Source organism: Etheostoma cragini, chromosome 1, assembly GCF_013103735.1.
Source record: "Etheostoma cragini isolate CJK2018 chromosome 1, CSU_Ecrag_1.0, whole genome shotgun sequence".
Classification (NCBI taxonomy): Eukaryota; Metazoa; Chordata; class Actinopteri; order Perciformes; family Percidae; genus Etheostoma; species Etheostoma cragini.
In genome coordinates, this window is record NC_048407.1 from 28,873,469 (window position 1) to 28,897,296 (window position 23,828).

The 23,828-nt window shown below is 41.4% G+C and overlaps 2 protein-coding genes across 2 annotated transcripts in view; both read right to left on the reverse strand.

The window, feature by feature from the left end:
- Window positions 1-10,529, reverse strand: part of tent4b (terminal nucleotidyltransferase 4B) — a 22,966-nt gene extending 12,437 nt beyond the window's left edge. Inside the window, exon 1 of the mRNA XM_034879840.1 lies at window positions 9,605-10,529. Within this exon, the coding sequence (XP_034735731.1) occupies window positions 9,605-10,167 (563 nt within the window). The 5' untranslated portion in view covers window positions 10,168-10,529. The remainder of the gene's footprint in view (window positions 1-9,604) is intronic.
- Window positions 10,530-11,316: 787 nt separating this feature from the next.
- On the reverse strand, window positions 11,317-23,814 carry heatr3 (HEAT repeat containing 3). Its single transcript, XM_034884666.1, has 15 exons — window positions 23,520-23,814; window positions 22,988-23,160; window positions 20,110-20,197; window positions 18,967-19,067; window positions 18,056-18,165; window positions 16,947-17,087; window positions 16,499-16,794; window positions 15,124-15,214; window positions 14,777-14,931; window positions 14,465-14,547; window positions 14,150-14,286; window positions 13,806-13,894; window positions 13,091-13,234; window positions 12,846-13,022; window positions 11,317-12,740 (listed from the first exon to the last, which is right to left on the reverse strand). The coding sequence occupies exons 1-15, from the start codon at window positions 23,658-23,660 to the stop codon at window positions 12,627-12,629; spliced, it is 2,040 nt and encodes a 679-aa protein (XP_034740557.1). The 5' UTR covers window positions 23,661-23,814; the 3' UTR covers window positions 11,317-12,626.
- Between the last annotated feature and the right edge of the window lie 14 nt (window positions 23,815-23,828).

The following is a 23,828-nucleotide window of genomic DNA, read 5'->3' on the forward strand; positions in this document are numbered from 1 at the left end:
AAAAAAGAAAAAAAAAAAAAAAAAAAAAGATAGCCGCTTGTTACCAACAAAAATAAAACAAACAAACAAAATATTTAGATTAGATTCACAAAAGGACACACTGGGACTGTGTAATGTTTGGCATTTTGCTTAAAAGTAAATAAACAAAAAGAAACAATTGATCTTATATGATAGTAGCTGACAATTTTATGTCGAGTTATTTATCGACTATTGACTAATGATTTTAGTTCTAATCAGTCAAGTTACGAGGTGCAGGCTAAAAGTGAATTTGCTTGAAAAATATTTGATTGGCCAATGCAATCCACGGATGGATGACGTAATATTGGGTATCTGCAGAAACTTAGTCCGATCTATTCTAATATGCCTGGAGTGGCGCCAACACAGACACCTTGCCAACAATTGGATCAGCTCAGGACATCACTAGTTTCAATGCTGGCAAAGTCGAGCCACAACCAACTCTTTTTCTTTTTGTTTGCACAATTGAACCTTTTGGGTGTGTCATGACTGTGTTCTCATTGAAATGAATGAAGGGCTAGGTGTTTAAGCTATTGTCATTGTTAGACTGAATGCAGACTAACTGGCTGCTCACAAGACTGAATGTAGTGAATGTAAATGTACGTGAAGGTAACTTGACGTAGAACTCACTGTAAGCAGCCACCATTAACCATGTTAAGTCCATGACAACACCAGTCCCCTGTGTTTGAGATTTCATCTCAGCCTTACATACTACCTTGCTTATGATGTGACCCAGCAGTAGCTTTAATGTCCTAGCCTTTTTTTTCTCTCTCTCTTTCTGATAACAGGTTGTTTACAGGTTGTCAGTATTTTAGAAATTGAGTTTCAGTTTCCATTTGTTGCCTCTTCTCCAACCTGGCAACTGACAATGTGTATGACCTAATCTCCTTTCCTGTGCACACTGCAGAGACTCAAGCCTCTATCAAGGAAACATTAGGTTTCATTTAAGGGTCAAAGAAACTCAGCAGCTACAGTCTGCATTCTAAATACATTAGTTTTGACTTCAGAGAGCAGTGCTTTCTGTAGATCAATTATGTATCATTAAGACAAACCAGCCCAAAGCCTAACACCAATTCAAGTTAACTGAATGTGTTGTAATCAAACTCCAGGACTTTAACAGGTTTAATGTTTTTCCAACCTTCATAATTATTACCTAAAATAATTGAATAAATAATTATCTATCATAATCTTTTCAGTTTGCTTCCATGAAAGTGCAACATTAACTTAAGAAAATGATAATGATGAAAGTGGCCTAATGAGACGTGAGCATTTCTACTCCACAACAGCACTCATAGGTTTCATTTCACAGAAACAAGCCACTACTGCGCCCTTATCGTCACGTGTTGGGAGCTACCATAGAAATCCCATCTCACTCCCCACCTTCTTGGATCAGGTTTCATCTCAGCGCTGCGCCTGCCTGGGAAGCACATGGACCCTTGGCACTGCTTATCAGATAATCCCACTTGCCTATATCATAATATTGTTATGCAATCTCAAGGAACAGATTTCCAGAGCTAAAGCTTTCAGAGGAGGAAAACAAAGATTTCTCTCTGGCATGAGTATTCTAGAGTCAGTGAAATGTTGCCAGTCATGTTTACTGGTGGTTGAAAGGGATGAATGGTTGAAATTGTTTGTGTGACAGCAAGTGTCCACGCTCAGAGGACTTCTGGAATTGTGCCTCTTTGTCTAGATTTTGCAGGGTTCACACCTGCACCAATTTAGAGCTTCAACAAATGATTATTTTCATAACTGCTAAATCGCAGAAGACAATCAAGAATGATCATTCAAATTTCTTAGTTATTATATATATATAATATATTGTTATATATATGATGTTATTTATGTCTTGTTTTGTTGACCAACAGTCAAAAGCCAAGAGATTTGCAGTTTCAAATAATCTTCAAACAAATAGCGGCAACTCTTTATAGCCATAAAAAAATATATATAATAATATTACTTTGGGCAGCTAGCCCTTCACTAGCCTTGTGAGTCAGGCATCTCGTAAGCTCGCCTAAAGTGTGACAGGAGGATAATCTCTCTCAAGCTAACCTCAAGCTAAAACAGGAGTAAACTACATTAACCACAATGCCTTAATTATACATCTGGACAAGATGGGGATAAAAGACGGGCTATAAGCAATATTGTTAAGGGGAAGAAAAAAAACAACTTATGTCAAAGAACATTTTCAAAAACACAAAAATTACCCTAAAGAGTATTAAATGAGATTAGGTGATATGTAGCTTTGGAGTCAAAAGCAGCAAACAAATAACCCACAGTGCTTAATAGTGTAATGTAATTTACTAGCTGTAATTTTCAAAATGTTTAATAACTGATGGATTAGCTAGATTGGATCTCAGCACATAACACATGTATGGTATCGGTACTGAGAGAAAAGGTGGGATCAGTGCATCCCTACTGTTACTGCAACACTCTTTTTCAACTCTATAGCTAAGTGTCCATCCACTTGTCACTCAAACTATCTGAAGTTTGTGGAAAAAAAAAACTCACGCGAATAATGCTGGTGAATGAATTATTTTATTTAAAGCGCATAAAAAAACCTGTGCATAATGATGTCACATGCTTTTTTGCGATCATATCGCTATATTTTTAGGTGTTTCCATTCATTTTTGCACTGAACATTCAAGAAAACATCTGTGAGCAAATCGCTGTTTGAGCGCCTTCCATTTACTCCGGAGGACGTCCCGCTTGTCGTAACCTTTGTTGGCCATTTCCTTCACGAGTTCCTAATAAATTATGGCATTTCTTAGATTTTTGCTAGCTAAAATAGCCGTTATATTTGGCTTGTGAATTAAATTCAAAACGTCTGTTGTCTCCTGGTAGTCAACTTACATCTGTCTATGTTGACAACTGCCATCTGTGCAAGAGAGGAAACACTGGGCGGAAATGAACTAAAAGTTATTCTTTGTTTTGTGGCGGGTTGCAACCATAAAATGACCTAAAATTTAATCACAAGTAATGATTTATTCTGCAAATAACATTTCCATCAGCGTTTATTGCATAAGCCATATATTGATCAAGGTCAAATCTGATGAGACCGAACGTATTTCCTTTGATTCGATATTCATAGAATTATGTTGAATTTTACTGTTTACATAAGGCATTTTTCTTCCAATATCACTTAATTCGGATTAAAACGTGTGGATGGAAACATAGCTTTTGAAGCATGTTCTCCTGCTTTTGTATTATGAAATGTTGCTTCACAATGAGCAACAGTAGGACCCTCCACATTCCTACAAAGTCCCCCACCCCCACATGAGGGCAATGCAACACCTTATCTAAAGAATCAGAAGTCCGCCTTTACACCGATGAAAAAAGAAGTAATGGGAAGGCAGGAGAAAGAGAAAATGTAAGACAGCAAATGTAAAAAGAGAGGAACTAATGAGGGAAATTACATCACAGAAGGAAAAATGAAAAAGGTAGAGAGGGCTAGATATTCCTAAGGTGAAACAGAAAAATGGAGAGAGAGAGAGAGAGAGAGAGAGGGTAATGGGTGTGGTGCTGAAATGCCTTCATGTGAAAAAGAGCCATCTGTTAGGTTGGGTAGGATGGAAGAGAAGGTTATTGTCGCATCCAAGTGAGCACTACTTACTCTCTGTTCAGATACTTTGGCACTATGGTGTCTTTTAAAGCGCCTGTTGCACAGCTCTAGAATTTTATACTTAAAACAGGCAAGCTGGAACACAACATTTGTGTGTCAAGAAACACCTGCCTGAAGCACCAGATTGCTGATGGATGACCGTGTATCAGCAGCGTCTCCCACAGAATTAAGGTGCGTACACAGCAAGCAATAAAGCCTCGCCTAGCGTCGCCTGTGTCTTGGCCAAAAAGTTGCTCTCGAACACACCCCACAGACTACAGCCAAAATAGGCTAGGTGGGACGACTGTTATGGCCATATTGCCCCAGAAAGAGTTCCAAAACCATGACCGCTTTGCAAGGGCTGGAAATACTGTGCCTCGGCATTCTTTGCAACAAAAGAGGGTAGTGTGTGTGTGTTACGCGACACCGCTCTGTTTAGGTTGACTGGGTTGCCAAGAAGAAAACAAGTCGCATCACACACTGCTTTTTAAAATTAGAACAACCATAAACAGGAGGCGGAGGTGTCAATGTCTCACAGATTCATTAATGTTTCATCGTTGAACTGATCTGTGGCGCTAAGCGTTGGCCATTGGGACAAATCGGCTCGAGTTACACAGAAGCCCAAACCCTGCTGACTGCTAGCAGTGAGCTTGGTCATGCCCGAGTGATGCGGCGGAGTACTGTGGTCAAAACCAGAGCAGTTGTACTACACATATGGTAATACCGGCGCCAGGGTAAACATATTGTTAGAGCGCCATCCATTTGTTGAATTTTCTGAGCGTTTCTAAAAACTTTGTAGCAAAATCAACTGATCTGGTTCCTGTTTGGGAACTAGGCCAGTCGCTTTTGATTTAAAATTCAAAGAACAGTTTTAATGTCGTTCAAATAAAAATAAAAAGTAAAATGTGTAACAAATCCATTTTATTTGTTATTATATTTCTTGATGTGAAAGTGCTTCAATGTAGGTTAGTAGCTACTATTTCAGAGTAGTTTGTAGTGTAGCTTGCGAACTTCAAAGTGTGTATTGCTGTAGCTCGAATACTGCCAATGGAGTAGCTTGTGGCTCCACCCTCTATATTTTACAAGTAGCTTTCCTAACAATACCAACAAAAGCAGTGCCACATGTAATGTTTGTCGTTAGTGGGCAAAGAAAAGATACGGTTCAGACCAAACTGTCCTGAGGACATTGGCCAGTTGTTCCTTACATCTCTTTAAAAATAAATATCAATACAAATGGAAAGAAGAAATTAAATACAAATATAACACAGATATGATTGCACTTCTTACTATACATTTTCAACAAATTCAGAATGTATTGAATTACTTTTGGTGAAGTTAGCATTTTAAATATCTTCCCCTCTGTTGTTGTAGAATTTAAAATAAGTGACACATCAGGGGTGGGATTCTCTTGGAACCTCACGGTTGGATTCAGAGGCCAACGATACGATTCTAAACCGATTATCGATGCATCACGATGCATTCATTTTTTACATGTACAACATTTGTGTTTTTTTTCTGCACTCTTGCGTAAGTTGTTGTCCATTGTCCCAGCCTCTTTCAGATTTGTCCATGTCTAGAGACAGTAACTTTTAAATAAAAATCAACACATTGAATAAAATATATATGTAATTATTTTATTTATTTTGTAGTAATCGATTATTAACCTATCAGAATCGAGCATTGAATCGTGATAGAGAGAATCGCGATGCATCTAAGAATCGATTATTTTCCCAATTCCTAATACATATTACTAAAACACTAAGACTAATTAAATCGTATAAGCAACACTAACGCATTATCTAAAAAAAAAAATGTTTAAGATATTAACTTAACCAAAAGGAAATAGTCGAAGCCCAGCCGTTCTGTGAATACGCTGGGAGAGTCACAGTCCGACTACACACTATGAAAACAACCAACACTGTGATGCTCGCTGACTGCAGCAGTCTGGAGCATGGCAAGGCTTTCCATTGGACAGGAAGAGAGTAAAAATACACATCCCTCACTACACATGGAAAGGCTGATGTATTGAGAGCTGCCCGCACGTGTCCAAATGACCAGCACGTCCAAAATGACCAGCATACGGCTTCTCTCTCTGCAGCGAGCTGAGAGGGGAGAGTGCGACATAGATGTCAAAGCCAGCGGAGGACTGATGAACCACGGTTCTAATAATGGAGCTTCAGTCACAGAGGTGCTATCTGTGTGCTATTGCTGGGAATCATAAATCTCTAAAAGACGGCGGCAATAAATGGCAATAAAAGCACGATTAACCACACATTTCATTAGCCTGAGAAGTATGTTCTGTTGCACTGCTTGGAACTAGCTGCCAACGCTAGGCTCTGCTCAAATTAATCAAGTATAGGTGGCTCTGTCATTACTACCATTTTGTGCCACAGGAGCAAACTGCGGTGAGGATGTGAGGTTACAATGAAGACGTTGAAGAAAAGAGCAGAAGCCCATGCCTTTGCAGCCATAGACAGGCTAACAAAACATGCCATGCAAGACACCACACAGGAACTTTAAAGTGCAGAGCTCTATATCAAAAAATTTAAACAAATTTAAAAAAAGGTGAAAAAGTTGCCCCATGAGAAAGAGTTTGTGTTGAAGGCATACACAATTTAAAAGACCAAACGTCCTGCTCCCACTCACAATGTGTGTGTTGGGACGTACCATGTTAGCTAACATGTGTGCACACTTATCAACAGGTTTTTGAAATTTATAAAACTTAAAATTAATACTTCAAGCTGTTTTACTATGTCCATTTTTCACGTGTACAACAGAGGGCCATTATTCCCATATTTGAATAATATCACGTCTCCATCTTGTGTAGGACAGTCAGCTTTGGCTCAAATCACCCCTAGTGGGTCTGTAAGTAAGGCTTATTACATGCAAACTGTGTTTAACTGGGGTTGTATCTTCTACCTGGAAATTCCAGATCAATTGATCTCAAATATTGCCCAATTACTGTTGATTTTGCACAAATCAATTAAGTAGACGTGTACATTTCAGGAGAGTAATTTAGAATGGCCAGTTATCCAGAAAAACAACAGACCCGTCTGGTCAATCCACCTATGACTAGGAATTCACTCTCACACAATGCCACCCTGTTATAAAATGACTGGAACTTTGGAACATTGCATCTTGCCTACACAATAAAACCCACAACACAACACCAGAGCAGAAAACAGTTTAGCAGGGCAGAATGGGCCACAGCTCTCCCAGGCTACACCTACATCCTCTGCCCATATTAGGAGTCTAAATAACTGCTCTACACAACCAGAAAACGAGGTGGAAACACTTCCTTAGAACTCCCAATCTGATTGGAGAGACACTGAAGAGGAGAAGAGAAGTTTCTCTCTAAGGGGATTGGTTTTTGTTTTGTGGAAGTGAGGCCTTGTGGAGCATGTAAACACTAGTCCTTTTCCATCGCGAGGGCGGACCGCTTGCCAAAGACTGGAGGAGCGTAGAACGCAAATGCTGAACTTACTCCCACCTTCTCCCATTTTGCTACTTGCACTGTTGTACATTTCAAATGCAACAATGACTCACAGGTTTACCCTTGCTCGCTCCCTTAACCTGACTGAATGCAGTGTTTCCCTTGGGTTAATCCCCATGGTTTATATCCCGGACAACATCCAGACTGCATCTCCAGAGAAACCAAACATGTATTATGAGTGGAGATTTAACATAACTTAAGTCAGACCTTAAACATCCACACGCATGTTTTAGGTCTACAAATACAACTACATTTCAAAATACATTTACTGCGATGACAGAGAGCCTGCTGGCATGGTGAACTAACAGACTATTGTTAGAGAGAGGACTCAGGGGTGGTTAGTGTGATCAAGGCAATGAGGTTCAGGTCCTGGTATTAGCAGAGCTAATCACTCAGGAATGTCCTTATGCAAACACAGAGCTTCCATATTACTATAAATGAGGATCAGCTAAACACTGAGCTTCACATTCTGGTGTTCTGCTTGTCTACACACGTCTAACAGAGAGGAAGAGGGAAGGGGGCAAATCACTGCTCTGCACCTAAATGGTCATTAAAACCGAGCCCAACCCACCAAAATATTTCTCCCAAGTCACAATATCTAAGGAGAACAACAGGTGAGGAAAGGAGGTCACTGACGAAGAGGTTAATACATGTTTTGTGCATTTAATAGGCTATAACTTTGGGACTTAATACCGTTACTCAATGTTAAAGGAATAATGTAGTTCATGAAGTTACACTTAAATTTGACCCAAAGGATTACTCAACTTCATCTTTAAATACGGACATGCCTTTCAAATAGACAGTGACAATTAATCATTATCCTTCCTGGTTGGATTTTGTCAAGATTTCAGGTACAATTTCCCCATTTTTTCCTGTCAATCGGTATGCTCAGGTTGTTCCAAACCAGAAATGGCATTGATCATATCCGATGACGAAAAAATCTCAAGATGGGTTCACTCACCAAGTTTGTAATCGCGCCCAACATTTGTCACGCCCCATAGTCTAGGTAAGACAAACTAGTTCAGAGTCACTCGTCACATGCTCCTTCCCCTGCTAATAATCAGCAGTGTAATCATGACTGTTTTCTAAACTTGTCATTTGAGTTGTTGCAGTATTTAAAAAAATGTACTCACTAGGTCACAGTAAACATACTGACTTTTGCTCACTATACTGCATGTTGCAGTCAAATACTCCCAACGTCGCTTTTCAGGCAGCTAACCCTAACCTTAACCCTAAACATAACCATTGCCTCGCTGCCTGGAAGGAGACACCAAACACCAGTCAAATACATGATCCTCTGACTTCCTCTAAAATACTGCCAGCCTATCATCTGTGGGCTTAAGGAGCCCGGAGGAGAACCAATGAACTTGTCCAAGTCTAGTAAAAGTGCCAGTCTTGTTTTGGGTAGCACTGTTGCCTCCTCTTTGCTCTCTTTTGGCTCGCTACATTATTACAATTTGTCGTTTACAGAACAGTTTGTCTAAATATGCTCCTTACCTAGCAGTGGTAGGCTGTACAGGTGTTATGTGTAGGGCTATCGATGTTATATCTATATCCTGATAAGAGACTTATATTGTCTTAGATTTTGGTTATACAGCAATATGGCTTAAGTTGAGTTATTTGCCTTTAACCACTAACTCTATATATCCACATTACTGATGACTATCTAAAATCTAATTGTGAAGATATGTTGTTAAAGCAAAAATTGCCAAGCCTACAACAGTGTTGTAACATCCACATCAAGGTATCTGGTCAGGAATATCGTAATATCGGATTTAATCCACACCGCCCAGCTCTAGTTGTGTGTAGCTACATTAAGGATTAAAAAATGTCAGTGCTGCCCTGTTTGGTTTCTACAGAAATGCCCAAAGGCATCTGTTGCAGCACAAAGGAGTTTATTCCTCCATATGAATATTTGTTCAAAAGCCAGTAATCAGAGCTGCATGTTTAAAGGTTTGCTTCAACTGATGTTTTTTCATGCCAGGGCATTTTGTTGAAAGTTGCCTAGAATTCAAGTGCTGGAACAAAAAATAAAATCCTCTATTATGTTCTTTAAAACGTAAATCAACCAGTTTTAGGCACATACGTGTAGTTACTTTCCTACACCTTTTTAGGTGAGAATGAACTACTTCCAATTAATCAAGAACTTAAAATGGTCTGCACCTTAACCCTACTGTGAAAAATGTCATAATGTCTTTGAATGTGTAGTTAGACTCACTTTCTCAGATCATTTTGGAGTTACTATATGAAAAGCTATCCAACTGTCGATTCAGTAGGTGGGGAAGATAAAGTGGGTGGGGTGAGACTGACGACCACAGTCGTCTCCCTGCATGTCATTTCAGAGTGCAAGTGTTTTAAATAGGTGAAATTACAGTTCATTAACTCCTCGTTTATAGGCTTGCTCTGTGGGAGGGGAGGGTGAGTGTCTCTGCTACCAGCAGTGGGGTTTCATAGAAGAGACATCAAATCAACCAACGTTGCATTAAACTCTTTCTTACCCTACAATTCCTTCGGAGTAGTTCCTGACTTTCCACGGCGTGCCAGTGAAACCATCACAGCATCCTGTGTTGGAGCCGCTGCCACTGTTTAAGAGGCTGGAATTGAATCCGAAAGTGCTAGCTTTGTTGTCTCTTTTCCTTTTGTTGGGGTGTCCATCCGTCAGCCCTCTCCAAGGCACGGCGACCCCGCTGCCCTGCTGCTGTCCACCTTCACCAACACCGCCCCTGCCACCGGCTCGGTTGTTGTGATTACTATTGGTTTCCAGTGGTATAAAGTCCCGCTGTGCCGTTAGTTTCCCGTCCCCCATTGAGGTCGACATCCCCTGAGTTTTAGCTTCACTGCTGCCGGTGTTTGAGTAAAGTGCCCCGTTCCTGCTGGCGAGTACAGCTCCCGACGCCCCGTTGACGACCACTTTCAGGCTAGACGTATTCTGAGATCCAGTGGTGTAGCTGTTATTTACATGTAAATACCCGAGCCCTTGTGTCGTCTCCCAAATCTGCATCCACAGGTTGTTAGCAGGTCCACGTTGTTCTGGTTGAAACCAGGCGATTCTCGGATCCATCAAACGACACTGTAGGCAAGCCGGCCCCCCGCCCCACCACCGAGCAATGCTCAGCTCGTGTGCAGCTAGCCAGGTCGCTAGCTAACGTTAGCTAGCCTGCTATAGCCTCGTTATAGCTGTCGCTAGCTGAGGTTCTTCGCTGCCCGTTACTTCCACAATCTGGTATAAAAAACGTTGCTTAGTAGTGACGACACACAGGTGTCAACCGAAATCATCCACAGGATATAAGACAAGAATGTGCGTCAAGCGTTAAAAATTGTAGCTTAAGCCAAAGTTGAGGTTGAAGGCTGGAGAAACGTGCAGCAGCTGCTTGTCGGAGTGGCTCTCTGACCCTTTCCCCCTGATCTTGGGTCCGTCAATGGCGGAGTGTACGGTGTTGTTGCGCATGCGCGGAGTGAGTGAAAAGGGGCGGAGAATTTGAATTTGTGATTACGCAACAGACAACATTTTTTTTTGTTACATAATGTGTCATCAAAGTGAAATAGACAACAAGGTGCTACATCGTAAATTCGTTTTATTTATTTTTGCCAATTGCTACACTTTATACGCCCATATTTTCGCCTGTACTAATAACCGGATTATAGTTTACATACCAACGTATTCAACATAATCCAGGAGTTTACCCACCTTTTTAGTGTCAATTTGACACAAAACTCACACAATACTGTCAATGCACGGTAGCCTACATATTATCGTTACTAGGTTAAAACGCCTACCGGTAAAGATGCAATAAACAATTAGAATAGGACTATAACTAACAATTACTATCACTATCAATCTGTCGTTTTTTGGGGGGTCGATTAGTCGTTTGGACTACAAAATATGGACTAAGCGTCTGAAACCTAAAGATATTTTATTTATAATGATGTAAAACGGGACTAACAAATCTTCACATTTGAGAAGCTGGAACCAGGACTCACACTCAGACTGTACAGTGGGGGTCAAACGTAACTGTTGTATTGCTGCTTATTTGATTTTAAAATACCCTTCTTCATTTGTAGTAGTAATATTCAGCATCACAGATAACTATGGCTCAGTAGCTCTCATAGACTCGTTACCTTATCACTGACTAGGACATTTGGAAGAAGATTAGATATACTAGTCCAGTCCAGAGACTGGTCATTTGATGTAAAGGAAAACACTTAACAGTATAAGAAATCAAGATTTATAAAAATAAAAAAAGGCATTCATTAGCAGCACAATGACATAACCTCCCTCAAATTTATCTTTGAATTATTTTATTTTTTATCAGTGATATACAATGCTATTAACATTTCCTTAAAAGGTTGTGGGAAACAAGATAAGCGGTGCCTGACTCTTACAATATAAGATCTATTAGAAAGTTTATTCTGACATTTAGGTAAATGGAATTCATTTAATCTGGACCATTTAGTCCATTAATTAGGGCCAATGAGTTTACTTTGTCAACAACCCAGAGCATGATAAACAGGTTCAGGTCAGGGTTAGCTGTCCAGTTGTGTACAACAGCAATTGTGGATACTGATCGACCATTACAAGTCATTGGTGTTAGCAGCACCCAATCTAATTTCACTGTGGGAAATTACTTTCCAAGTTTACTGAGAAGAATTTTTTTAGCAGAACGTTGGCGGTAAGTTTCTGTTCACAGAAAAGCCGCTTGAAAAGTCCCACCCCATGCATAAGAATGGTGACTGGCAGTGGGCCAGTAATGCTATGAAATATGAGGTGGAGAAAGCTCAGAAGAATTTTAGAGAAATGTGTGTATTACTTAAGGCTACATGTGTGTCTCAATAGATTTCTAAGTTATCACAACCTTGGCAGTGATAGTACCAAACTCGTTAAGCTTAGTGACTGAAAGGGTGTAGTCTTTTTTTCTCTTTAAGAATGTAAAAGCCATCCTTAACAAAATTATAAATTTCTATAACACAATACCCATAATAGAAATACTAAAATCTTCTCTTTTTCATTACTTAGCTGATACTACAATCCTTCATAGATAAAGGGCCTGTAATGTAGAATAGCTCTGCCTTCTGCCTCCCACCCCGTGTAGCCGTACTGCAAATGTCAATGTTTGGCCCATTGCAACATGGGAAAAAATTAAGGGCACACATGTCAAAACTTGGCGTCACCACACCTGATTTCTGAAAAATGTTACATGGCATAAGACAAATTCAAGTCTGACAAGCATTTTGGGGGATATTTATCCCAAAAGAAAAAATCTAACTTTACTGCAACTTGCAGTAACTAATATCAGATTTCACTCCATCTTTCTTCACAACAAATAAATGTTCACATAACCAACTAAAATAGTTCATCATTATTTAGAGAATATTAACATTGAAACCAAGCAAAAACAAATGGTTTATTACCAACATAATAAATACTTGATTGTAATGTTTCACAACCATGTTCTGTGTCATTCTATGCTCCTGCTAGCATGTCCAAACCATACAGCTTCACCCGACTGCAATGGGAAGTCGTTATTTTTTCACCACCTTCTCCAGATAACCATTAAATCTTCTCAGGTTGACTTTGATGTTGTCGAGCACACACAGCTGCTGGGGGCTGTACTTCCCTTTTCCTTCTTTACGAATCTAATAGCAAAAGAAAATAATTCACATAAAAATGTTTTTAAAAAAAACATAAAATGTTAAGCAGTCAACAACAGTGTTCAGTAAAAAGAAATAAGCCTCTGGTACCTTGGCCTTAAAGACGGGTTGAAGTGCCTTCAGTGCAGGTAGTAACTGGATGTTTTTGGCAGCTGTGTCTGCCTCGTCTCCATCTGCAAAAACATCAAACAAGGCGTCCAGGGCTTCTCCGTTCACAACCAGGTCAGCATCCCTTGTGGCAACTTGAAGTAAGGCGTTCCCGATCATCTGTGGGAGCAAAGTTACTTAGAGGAAGAACAAATGTTCCAAGGGTAGAAAAGAGAGAAAGATTGTACCTGAAGGGTTTCAGCAGTGCCCTTCTCTTTGGCCAATGTGCTGCCAGTGATGCCCAGAATGGCGACGGCGTTGACCCTTACACTGACAACATCGCAGCGGGTGGCTGCTTCGCTCAGGCTCATCAGCTGCTGGGGGGTCATACACTAACAAAAACAACCACACACGACCAACAGTGTTTAGTTTGAACTAGCGGTAGATTTTTTCTTCTATGTATTTATTCAGCACTGTATTCATTGAGTCGACACGGTTAACAAACATGGGCGTAGCTTAACGCAGCCCTCCATTGCACGGCTTGTAAAAACAGACATAATGTGTGCTTTCCAAAGTCTAAAAAGAAAGTAACCCCTGATGATGTCACCAGGGTCATCTCAGCTTGGACTTCAAATCTTTAAATGGACATCCTGCATCACAAACTAGAGGTGTGGTGTTTGAAAGGTGTGAACATTTACCAGGCAGGATAAAGTCTAACTAAAGATGCTTTTGAGTTGCATTATGGGAAATGTAGGAACCATTATTCTTTAACTAGACCCATACTTGGGACTTAAATCTGCTGCAAACATTGTGATCATTCTTTTTATTTAGTCTGTTTCTTGTGAGACCGACAACTTTACGGAAGAATGTAAAATTTCCCAGAGTAACCCTTTTAAATGACCTATCAATGCATTTGTTAGAAATCCCCAAAAAGTAAGGCTAAAGCTGACGTGTATTCTGTACCTGGGAGATATTTTTGGAGGCAATTATCTGTAAAAGAGACCGCATGGCGCTGATGACGGCCTCTAGGAACTCCTCGTCTTTGGGTATCTCTGAAAGTAAGAAAGTAAATTCTACTTACCAAACAGATACATGCTTGGACATAGCAACTCTGTACTGCTATAACTGAACATTCTAGGAATACACATTCATTTGTCCACATGATTATACAGTGGTTTTCACTTTTCACCACAATTTGGTTTCCAAAGTTACTGGAGTTAGTATTTGGCCTATATCCATGTGTCTTTTAGTGAAAAATATGTCTCATGACCTATGTGCTGTATTACAATATGACATAAATGGGAGACCTGCTGCACCAAAAACCAGCGTGGACAGGTGCTGTGCTGCTCCCTGCAGGGCTGCCGCCCCTCCCAGAGATTCGGCGTCCATGGTGGAGAGGATGCTATGGAGGCACGTCAGCGCCCGGGACTGCACACGCTGTATCCTAAAAGGATAAAAGAACAAAGATGGCTTTTGTTATAGAGAAGTGAGACTTCTTCATGTGTGAAAGAAAATAAAAACCCACTCCCGACAAAATCCATATAATATTTGACAAAGATACCGTGAAACACATTGTAAACTGACAGTTAAGTTGAAAAAGAGATGAGAGGTGTGAGGATTACTTTTTCATCAGGCCTCTCCAGGAGGGATTCTGATGGCACACATCCATGGCTTCCTTTCTGGGGAACTGGGTCTTTTTGAGGACCTTAATGCAAAAGAAAAAAAAAAAAAGAGATATACCTACAATCATCTTTATACCATTTAGTGTGGATTCACTGAGGTAGAAGATCCATATTTTAGGGTTTTTAATTAGTTGAATTACATTCACATGTTTGTCTAAACATTCTGACACTGTGATGAACCCCTTTCTTATAGCGGTTGACCCACACCAATATGAGTTGTTTTTGATAAAGTATATATTTATATATATTTGCCTTCTCGGGAATGCTGTGGTTGATTAAGGCCCCGTGAACCTCAGCTGACAAACACAGTGGAGACATAAGATTGGACACTCCATCACAAAGGCCATCTGGACCCAGGTCGCTTTCATCACTGCTCGACTCCTCCTCCCACTCGTCGTCAGAAGGGTCTTAACAGACACATACACAGAATGGATCAGGAAAACAAGACACACTCTATTTCCAGACACTCAAATGAACTCATTTGACGTATTCCTTGTTGAAATAGCCTTTCTGGTATGCCATCACAGTGTGACAGGAAATCACGTTGATAAAAAAAAGTGCCCGGGGTCAGCACTGCCGTCTATGCCCACACCACCCACCGTCTGAGCAGCACATGTTGACGATGATCTCTAAGGACGTTTGCTGGGCTGTCAGCAAGGCCGTTGCCTCCCTCAGCTCCTCCTTGTCCCTCTGGACAAAAACAAGCAGCCAATGTGAGTCAACATCCTACCAAAACGATGACTGTTAGCACTGTTTTCCCCCAGTCACCCAGAGTTCAGCTGCTCTTCACAAAGAAGAGAAGTATTTCTACTGTCCATGTGCACTTTTTGAACTGTGATGCAAATGCAACCTGCACTTTTGAAGGGAAAATTAGGTTTGTTGGGTCTGTGTGTCTTCTGGTTTGTTTAGCAGTGTTGTGACAGAGAAATGCTTTCCATGACTGTATAATTACACTTCTAGACTAGCTAAACCAAAGCTTGGATCGAGATAACCCCATCGCGTAACCTACAATATTCCAGGGTATTTTGGAACGTCACCACAAATGTCACCCGCAATCCTAAGGGCTCTGTTTGTGACTAAGACGAGAGGGACAGCGCTGTCTCGATAAGGTCAGGTCTGGGTACTGTCACTGTGGTGGAAGCCAAAAGCTGGTCCCCAGCTGATCCTTGCCGGGTGTCCCAAATCTCTCCCCTCGAATCCGACAGTTTGTCTGCTCTGTCAGTCTGGCTCGCACTCCAGGGTGACTCTTACGCCACATCTTCAACTGGCATTACCGTGCTCCTCAGACAACACAAAACTAGATCAGTTTGTCGCCATAAACACAGACTGCCGTACATGTCACATCCTAAACCTCACAGCATTTATAACTGAGGATAAACTTACACCTACAAGAGCCTTGGCAATCCATTTTCATCAGTGATGTTTATAATGAAAATTAGATATCTATTAAATATAAACTGTTGAGACACAGTATTTGAATTTTAAAGTGCCCAAATTTTGTCCTTGAAAAAAATATCTAGATTACATGTAACTTCAGTTCAGCATGGTCCTTAACTTGACTTAAAAGATAGCAAAAAGTACCAAATGTAAAATCCCAGACTACAATCATGTCTTTGAAAAATACACTTCTCAATGCTCCCTGGTGAACAAACTAAATAATGGAGTCACTTTCTAAAAGCCCTCAAACACATCTTTAGCATTTCTGTTTTGCAATTTCTTGTTAGTTACAAGCAGACATATGCACCGATATTGATATGTGAAATAAGTTCATATCAGACAATATATCAGCTCGGCCAAATGCTCTAACAATTAGAAGCATGCAACTGACAGTGACACATAGTTCTTTATCTCTCTGACGAGTGGGATTTACTGTGTTTAAAAGGTCAATGTGTATGGCCAGAAGGGCTCACAACCGCATGTATGCATGAAAGAGGAATAGCGACATATAGAGTACTAATATGAGACACTACTTACAGGCAAAAGGTCAGAGAAGTCGTTATCAACCATCACAGCTTTTCCATTCCTCTTGCGTTGAGGTGCTTCCTCCTCCTCCTCCTCCACCATCTCTGCCACGAGCTCTGCTGCAGCTTGGTCTTCTACGTCTGCCGCTGCTGGTGTTTGTTTGTGACGACCCTCCTCTGCCTGTCGGAGTTCAGGTATCAGTGTACCTGCATCCAGATCCAGGCACTGTGACAAGGTGGCCACCACAGTGTCGAGGGTCTGGGCCTGACGGGCAGCAGGTAAACTGCCCTTCATGTTCCACAGGGTGCCTGAGTGATACAGCAGTCACAGTATTTAGCAACGGCAGTCCCCCTTCCTTTGTTCCTTAAATGTATAAGCAACTTCTGTCCACAGAGGACATTTCATTGTCACTTAATGGTAGTAAGTTACGGTTTTGAATTTTCAAAAAGACAAATTGTACCTGCGGCCAATGTCCTGAGGAGAGTGTGTGTCATGCCTGGCTGAGATGTCAACAGAACGTTCTCCACGACTCGAAGCACAGCGGTGTTCATGCTACATAGCAGCTCTGGGTTATCCTCAGTCACAGTGTGCAAACAGTGAGCTGGCCAAGCACAAAGAGGAGACACAAACTGTTTTTTTCTCACACTTCGAGGTTAGACTTTAAAAATGTAAAAGATAACAAAAGAATGAGAGACCTATTTGAATGGAGAGTCTCTGTATAGTAATGAATGTTACAGTTGGCATCACAACAAAAAGGTTGAAACGTCACACATGATATCTATGAATATTAACAATGCTAATTATGCTGTTTCATATGCAACGTGTGTCCATGAGTTTAGTGTTTGAAATCTACATTAAAAAAATGAGAAAACGCCCAGATAGCTCAGATGGTAGAGTGGGCGCCCATATATAGAGGTTTCCTCCTCGCCGCAGCGGGCCCGGGTTTGACTCCGACCTGCGGCCCTTTACAACAGGTCATTCCTCCCTCTCTCTCCCCGTTAATGTCTTCATCTGTCCTGTCGAAATAAAGGCCAAAAATGTCCCCCAAAAATGGGAAAAAAACTATATTGTGAATTCAGCTGCATTTAAACACAGTACATGTGATCACAGAGGAGGGGGTGCAGAAAAAAACGGTTTAATGGGCTGTCTTCCTCTCTTGCTTGCTCTTATCCTCTCTCTCTTAACAACACCTGTCGAATCATTGGCAGGAAAAGTGGATTGCACCACCCACTTGTGTGTGCAAATGCATCCGCTTGCCCATACAAGACACCAAAATAAAAAAAAAAACAGGTACCAACACAACAAAAAACAGCTCCAAAGCGCTATTAGAGGTCCAGAAGTCCACAGGAAACCTTTAATGTTAGTGGGGATGTAAATGTCAGAGCTGCTTGGAGGTACATTCACTTTTATGGCAACAGGACCTTCAGCAGCAGGAATGGAACTCCAGTGGTGATATTTGGACAAAGACTGAGGTTTGTCATGAATAATATATCTTAGCCAGCGTGGATGTACACACAACCTAATGAATAAAGTATGACAACAAATTAACAGTATATTGATTAGACCTACCAGCAGAAATGGCCAGTTCCATGTTGTGTGGGTGTCTCTCCAGACACTGGACAACCATATCCAGGAGACCCGATTTGTTGAACACAGACAGCGACTGGCTGCTACTCTCACTGAAAGGGCAACACGATATGAGGGATAGATGTAAGACAATTAACAAATGTACACAACCAGACATCCAGCATTATCAATGTGTGATTAATGACAAATAATGGCACCAACAGTGCCAGAAAGTGGGCTTGGATAAAATGAACTAAGAGTGCCATTTTCTGGACTGGCAAAGAAAATCTAAGTGGGGTGAAGTATATAAGGAGGATGAATCTTTAGTCGGGCAGTAGACACCAACTAGCCTCATAAGATACTAGCTATTAAAGAGCAGACGACTGGTGAGTCAGGGCAGCTCCGAAGGAAGGAAGGACGGACGGACAGACGGACATGGATAGATACTTTATTCATCCCGAGGGACATTTTAGGCTTCCAATAGCTTAGACAACCATGACACAACAAACACATACATACATATATCTCACAAAATCACTCACAGAAATTTAAAAATGAACAATTTGTGAAGTGATTACATAGGTCTGGTATGGACTGAGCATGTGATGCAATGACCATGATAGGGTGCTATGGTAGTGTGTGTGCAGTGGTTGTAGTGCAAAAGTGACCAGTGCAGGGATGAACGGGGCAATAGCTTATTATTAACAAATTATAAATGAACTAGGACTATGGAAAGACAAGAATGTTAACCATAATAGAATTGCTTGACGAACTGCAAGAAACTGCATGCAACGATGGGATGAGTTGTAGGGCGTCGAAGAAAACACTCCGTTTTCTCAGTAAAACAGCTGGTGTAAAACAGGAAGGTCAAAAACACACTGCTGTCAACCAGCTTGCGCAACCTCTTGGCTTACCATAGATTCCACAATAGGTTCACCGCCTCATTGGCAACATCCTCCACTGCATTCTTCTGGTCTTTCATAGGCACAGCATCGCTCTCAAAACCAGCACAGCTCTGAAAAGAAATCAACGCTGTGTTGCAGGGTGACAACAAATCACGAGTGAACAGGTAGGAACTGCCTACACTGTGGTAGTGCCCTGCCACAAGTATTCCATTACTGAATAATGAAATACTAGGTAATGTCTGAAGTTCTACCATGGACTCTTTTGTGGAAAAGATCCCTTGGTTACCGTGTTCCAAGCCCTTCTAGTGTGGCCTGCAGGAAGACTCAGCTCAATTTGTGCCAGTTCTCATTAATATGCAACATGCTAGGGGGGGCCTCTGGCTTGCCCAGCGGGAGCGTCGCCCCGTGTCGGCTGGGTCCTGCAGCAACCCGGGTTCGAGTCCGACCTGCGGCCCTTGGCTGTGTGTCATGTTCCATCTCTCTCCCTCTTTCGTGTCTAGCCACTGTCACTTTAATAAAAAGGGAAAAGCCCCAAAAATGAATCTGCTTGACTCTGATTGGCTAACAGCTAGCTAATGAGAGCCTGGCTTTCAGCTTCCTTTACCCCGCAAACCTGGGCAAGCTCATGAATAGTAATGAGCTCAGGCAACATGACGTCGGACTGATCAGCTTTTGTAATTGGCCTGATTTCTCCTCTTATTTCTTTTCAGTGACTAGAGCTGACAGAGGCGGTAGCAGTTCATTTTCACATCATAAGAAACACATTTGGACCTAACCCATTTCACAAAATGCAAGTAAAAACGGTTTTGTGTGGCAGGGCACCTTTACGAAGTTCAGTGTTGAGTCGATATAATAAAAATATAGCTCAGACTGAAAAAGTGGGGGGGGGATCACGTATTTAAAATGACTTCAGGTCATTACCGTTTATGGTTCCAGACACCTATTGATCTCACCCACTGGTCTACAGTGGACTTGAATCTGGTGCCAGAAGTCAATGTGTTTGAGTGTAGGTGCAGAGACCGTCTCTCACTGGGAATGTCTTAGCTCTGGAAGGACACCTAATTGCTGAGGCTATGGTTACATGCTGTAACAGCAGCTGATGAGGTGAAACTGAAGTGGAGGGGTGTGCTAAAAGCGGCGGCGGAGTCTCACCTCTCTAAGCAATGCTGTCAATGGAGTCATGACGTCGTGCTTTACCATGTCCTCGCAAACCTCCTGACCTCCACATGCACTCAGATTCCTGTCAGGGAGACACACACAGACACACACACACACAGTTTAGTCGCAGGAGATTGGCTGTCGTAGATGCTGTTTGTGTGTGCGCTTGTGTGGGGGTGTAGGAGGGGGATAGCCCAGGGGTGTCCTGAGAGCACTGCTGTACTAATACTGTACTAGTACTAATACCACACGGTAAAAAATACTCTTTTACAAGTAAAAGCCCTGCACTGAAAATATCATTCAAGTAAAAGTGTGTAAATGTACTTAAAGTATTAATTATTTGGGACGCTGGAAACAATTAAAACAGTTCCTTCAACTAAGTGTTTAATCAGCTGATCATTTCAACAGCTGTGCTTATAGGCCTACGTATTGTTGGGTAGTTTAATTTTTTTTTAACATTGTATTTTACAAATTACATGTTTTATGTGCAAAAATCTTAATTTGTAAACTAAGTAGTAACTAAAGCAGTCAGATGAATGTAGGGGAGTAAAAAGTACATTATTTCTCTCTCTTCATTATGTATTAGAGTACAAGTGGAGAGTGATATAAAAAGAAAACACCCAAGTAGAGTACTAATACCTCAAATTTGTTCTTAAGTACAGTACTTGAGTAAATGTCCTAAGATCCTTTCTACCACTGCCTGAGAATGACTATCTTATATTGATATCCAGTATATTCTTGCATTGTCTGCTCCAACAGTCAACAGGTAACATAAAAAAAAAGCATTTGTGTGTTCACCCAACAATGTCTGACACGCACACACACACACACACACACACACACACAAAATGGAGGATTATCTATAATTGTATACAATATGCCATCAGACTGTAATAACTTGAGCCATTGAATCACAACAACCTAACAGCCGCTTTTGTCTTCTTATAGACCTTTTTTGTAGCATGGCGCCCCCTGTAGAAAAGGAACATGAAAAATACTTCTATACTACACACCCATAAAGCACTTTATCTAAGTGTGAATAGAAAAAAAACTGAACTAATGTGATCTGCATTCTAATTTACAAGAAGGACCAGAGTTGCCTCCATCTGCTGACGAGACTCAGGTCCTTTGGAGTGTGCAGGACTCTCCTCAGGACTTTTTATGACTCTGTGTGGGCCTCTGCCATCATTCATGCTGTGGTCTGCTGGAGGGGGGGGCAGCTTGGACCGGGACACGAGCAGACTCAATAGACTGACCAGGAGAGCGAGCTCTGTCCTGGACTGTCCTCTGGACTCCATTAAGAAAGCGAGGGAGAGAAGGATGTTAGCCAAGCTGACATCCATCATGGACATCACCTCTCACCCCCTACACGACACTGGGGGGTCACTGAGCAGCTCCTTCAGCAGCACACGGATACACCCACGGTGTAAGAAGGAGAGGTACCGCAGGTCGTTCATCTCAGCCGCTGTCAGACTCTACAACGCCTGCACCACCTAATAATGTTGTAGTCTCTGTTCCTGTTTCAATTACCCACCACACACCATGGCTCTTGGTATATTTTTATTTTCTGTATTTATATTCTTTCCATTACGAGTACTTACTTTTGCAATATTATTTATATTATGGTTACACTCCAAAATCATTTATCATAGCTACTTACTTTTGCTTTATTATTTAATTACATGTTATTCAATTTAATGTCATGTCACTTACATACTTACACTGCAATATTTTTCGTGCTACGGCGACCTCACTTTACAATACCTATTATATAATGGAACTTTACAAAAAAAGGAAAATGGCACCTATAGTATGTGTATGCCAAGATAAACCCAAACCTTGTACAACACGTAAACTATATATGACGGCTGTGAGACTCAAACACATAGATCATTAGATGGTCTTACATCACTGAATTAAAGTATTGTCTTGTCTTGGAGAACACTTTCAAGCTGTCCAAATATGAAATTTAAGTTTGGCCTGAATTATATAGCAGTTGCACAGGTTATATAACCGTTAAAGGCTGTTGAACCGCTTTATAATCATCTACACAATATAACCCTGATTCTAATTGTCAAGTTGATAAACTTCCAGGTTGTCATACCACTCCAACTAGGCCGACCAAACGTCCCGAGATCCAAGCAGTTGTCCCGAATCTTGCCCTGATTGCCCCGGAAATAGAAAGAGAAAGGTCGCAAGAGCAGACTCTCTAATGGTTATGGTTTGATAGAACATTAAAAGCTGTTCATGTTGATTGAGTCGCCCTGCAGCCAGCTCCCGTTGGTTGCAACATAACGTGGGTCCTACGTAGGTGGCTAAGCACAAATTTTGATAACGCACATTGCTATTTTTCATTCATTCATTGTTGAAATGGAGACTCTGGCTGGTGTCCCGGGACCCCATGAACAGGTAAATAAAAATGCACTAACATCTCTGTCAAAAAGGAAAAACCCCTGAATTACTGCAGTTTTACCCATTCTCATCTGGTCCCCCTAAAACCAACTAGAAAATAATACAGATGAAAAAGTAGTAATAATGTGGTGACGCAAAGACTTGAAACTTTGCATGTTTCAAGGTTAAAATATAAAGACTTGACACACTGAAGACGCCTAGTCCTCCTATCGGAGGGTCTCTGTACACAGACAGAGATCAACACACTGTGCTTCACCTATGTCAGAATCACAAACTCAGCCTTTCTCCACCTGCTCCACCAGCCTCCATTTGGAATGTTCTCCCTTTCTAAAACTGACCTGTTCTGAGCAATTGGTCTGCCACTCTTGTGTATAGTTGTCAAAACTTGTCGTGGGCCCTGGTTCCCAAACAACCAGATGTGTTTTTTGGTTCACTCCACACCGCTGCAGTTCTGACTCACCTGAGTGCCCCTGTGGCAGTCTCCCTGACAGCCAGGCTGCTATCCAGCAACATGGGCCCGAGGCGCCTCACAGCATCCCTCTGGAGGAAGCCTGGGATGGTCTGACTCTGCTGCACCACCCGAGAAATGCTGGCACATGCAAACTCTCGCACATCTGCACTGGGACTCTGCAACTGTAATCAAAACATGACACCAACTAGATAAACTCACCTGTCTCAGACCTCCTGTGGAGTACTCATAAGATAGCAAATCTGGCATTACATGAGCAGATATAAGTTCATTGAGACTGAAAAACTGATTATCAGCAGTAACTCTTAATGGCTTAGCCTCAATAAGAGCATTCAGGTTGAAATCACACAGGCAGGGTAATTCTAATTTGTTAACTAAAATCGAGATCAACTAAACCAATAAAAGATAATATCTCCCTATTGAGTGTGTCATTGTAGTGTTTACATGCCTATCCCCTATGCAAGGATATATCAACAAAACAGCTATACAGAGAGTAATTTGAGTGACATAATAAAGATCGTACTTTCTCCAGTAACTCCGCAGCTGGACAAGTATCATCACCGTGCTCTTCTTCCTCAGCGTCCAGCTCCTTTACAGCATTCACCGGCAAACCAACTGCGTTGAACTGCGGCCGTTTAAATTTAGTGGTTTTACTTTTACCCATTTCTGTCTCTATTAAAGTGCTAACTACGAATGTAAAGTAAGTTTTTCCCCCGCTTCTACACTCAGGCTTAGCGAGCGAACCTCAAACACACACTCTTGCTCCTGCCTGGTTGGAGGCCATGTGGAAAACTGTACCCTGTCGTAAAGTGCTCGTTGCTGACAGAAAGCA

Coding starts and splice junctions, on each gene's coding strand:
- heatr3 (XM_034884666.1), bottom strand. CDS start 23,660: ATGGGTAAAAGTAAAACCACTAAATTTAAACGGCCGCAGTTCAACGCA. Junction 16,795..16,946: donor CCTCAGGACATTGGCCGCAG/GTACAATTTGTC, acceptor TGTATCACTCAG/GCACCCTGTGGAACATGAAG. Junction 13,023..13,090: donor GCACTGCTGAAACCCTTCAG/GTACAATCTTTC, acceptor TTGCTCCCACAG/ATGATCGGGAACGCCTTACT.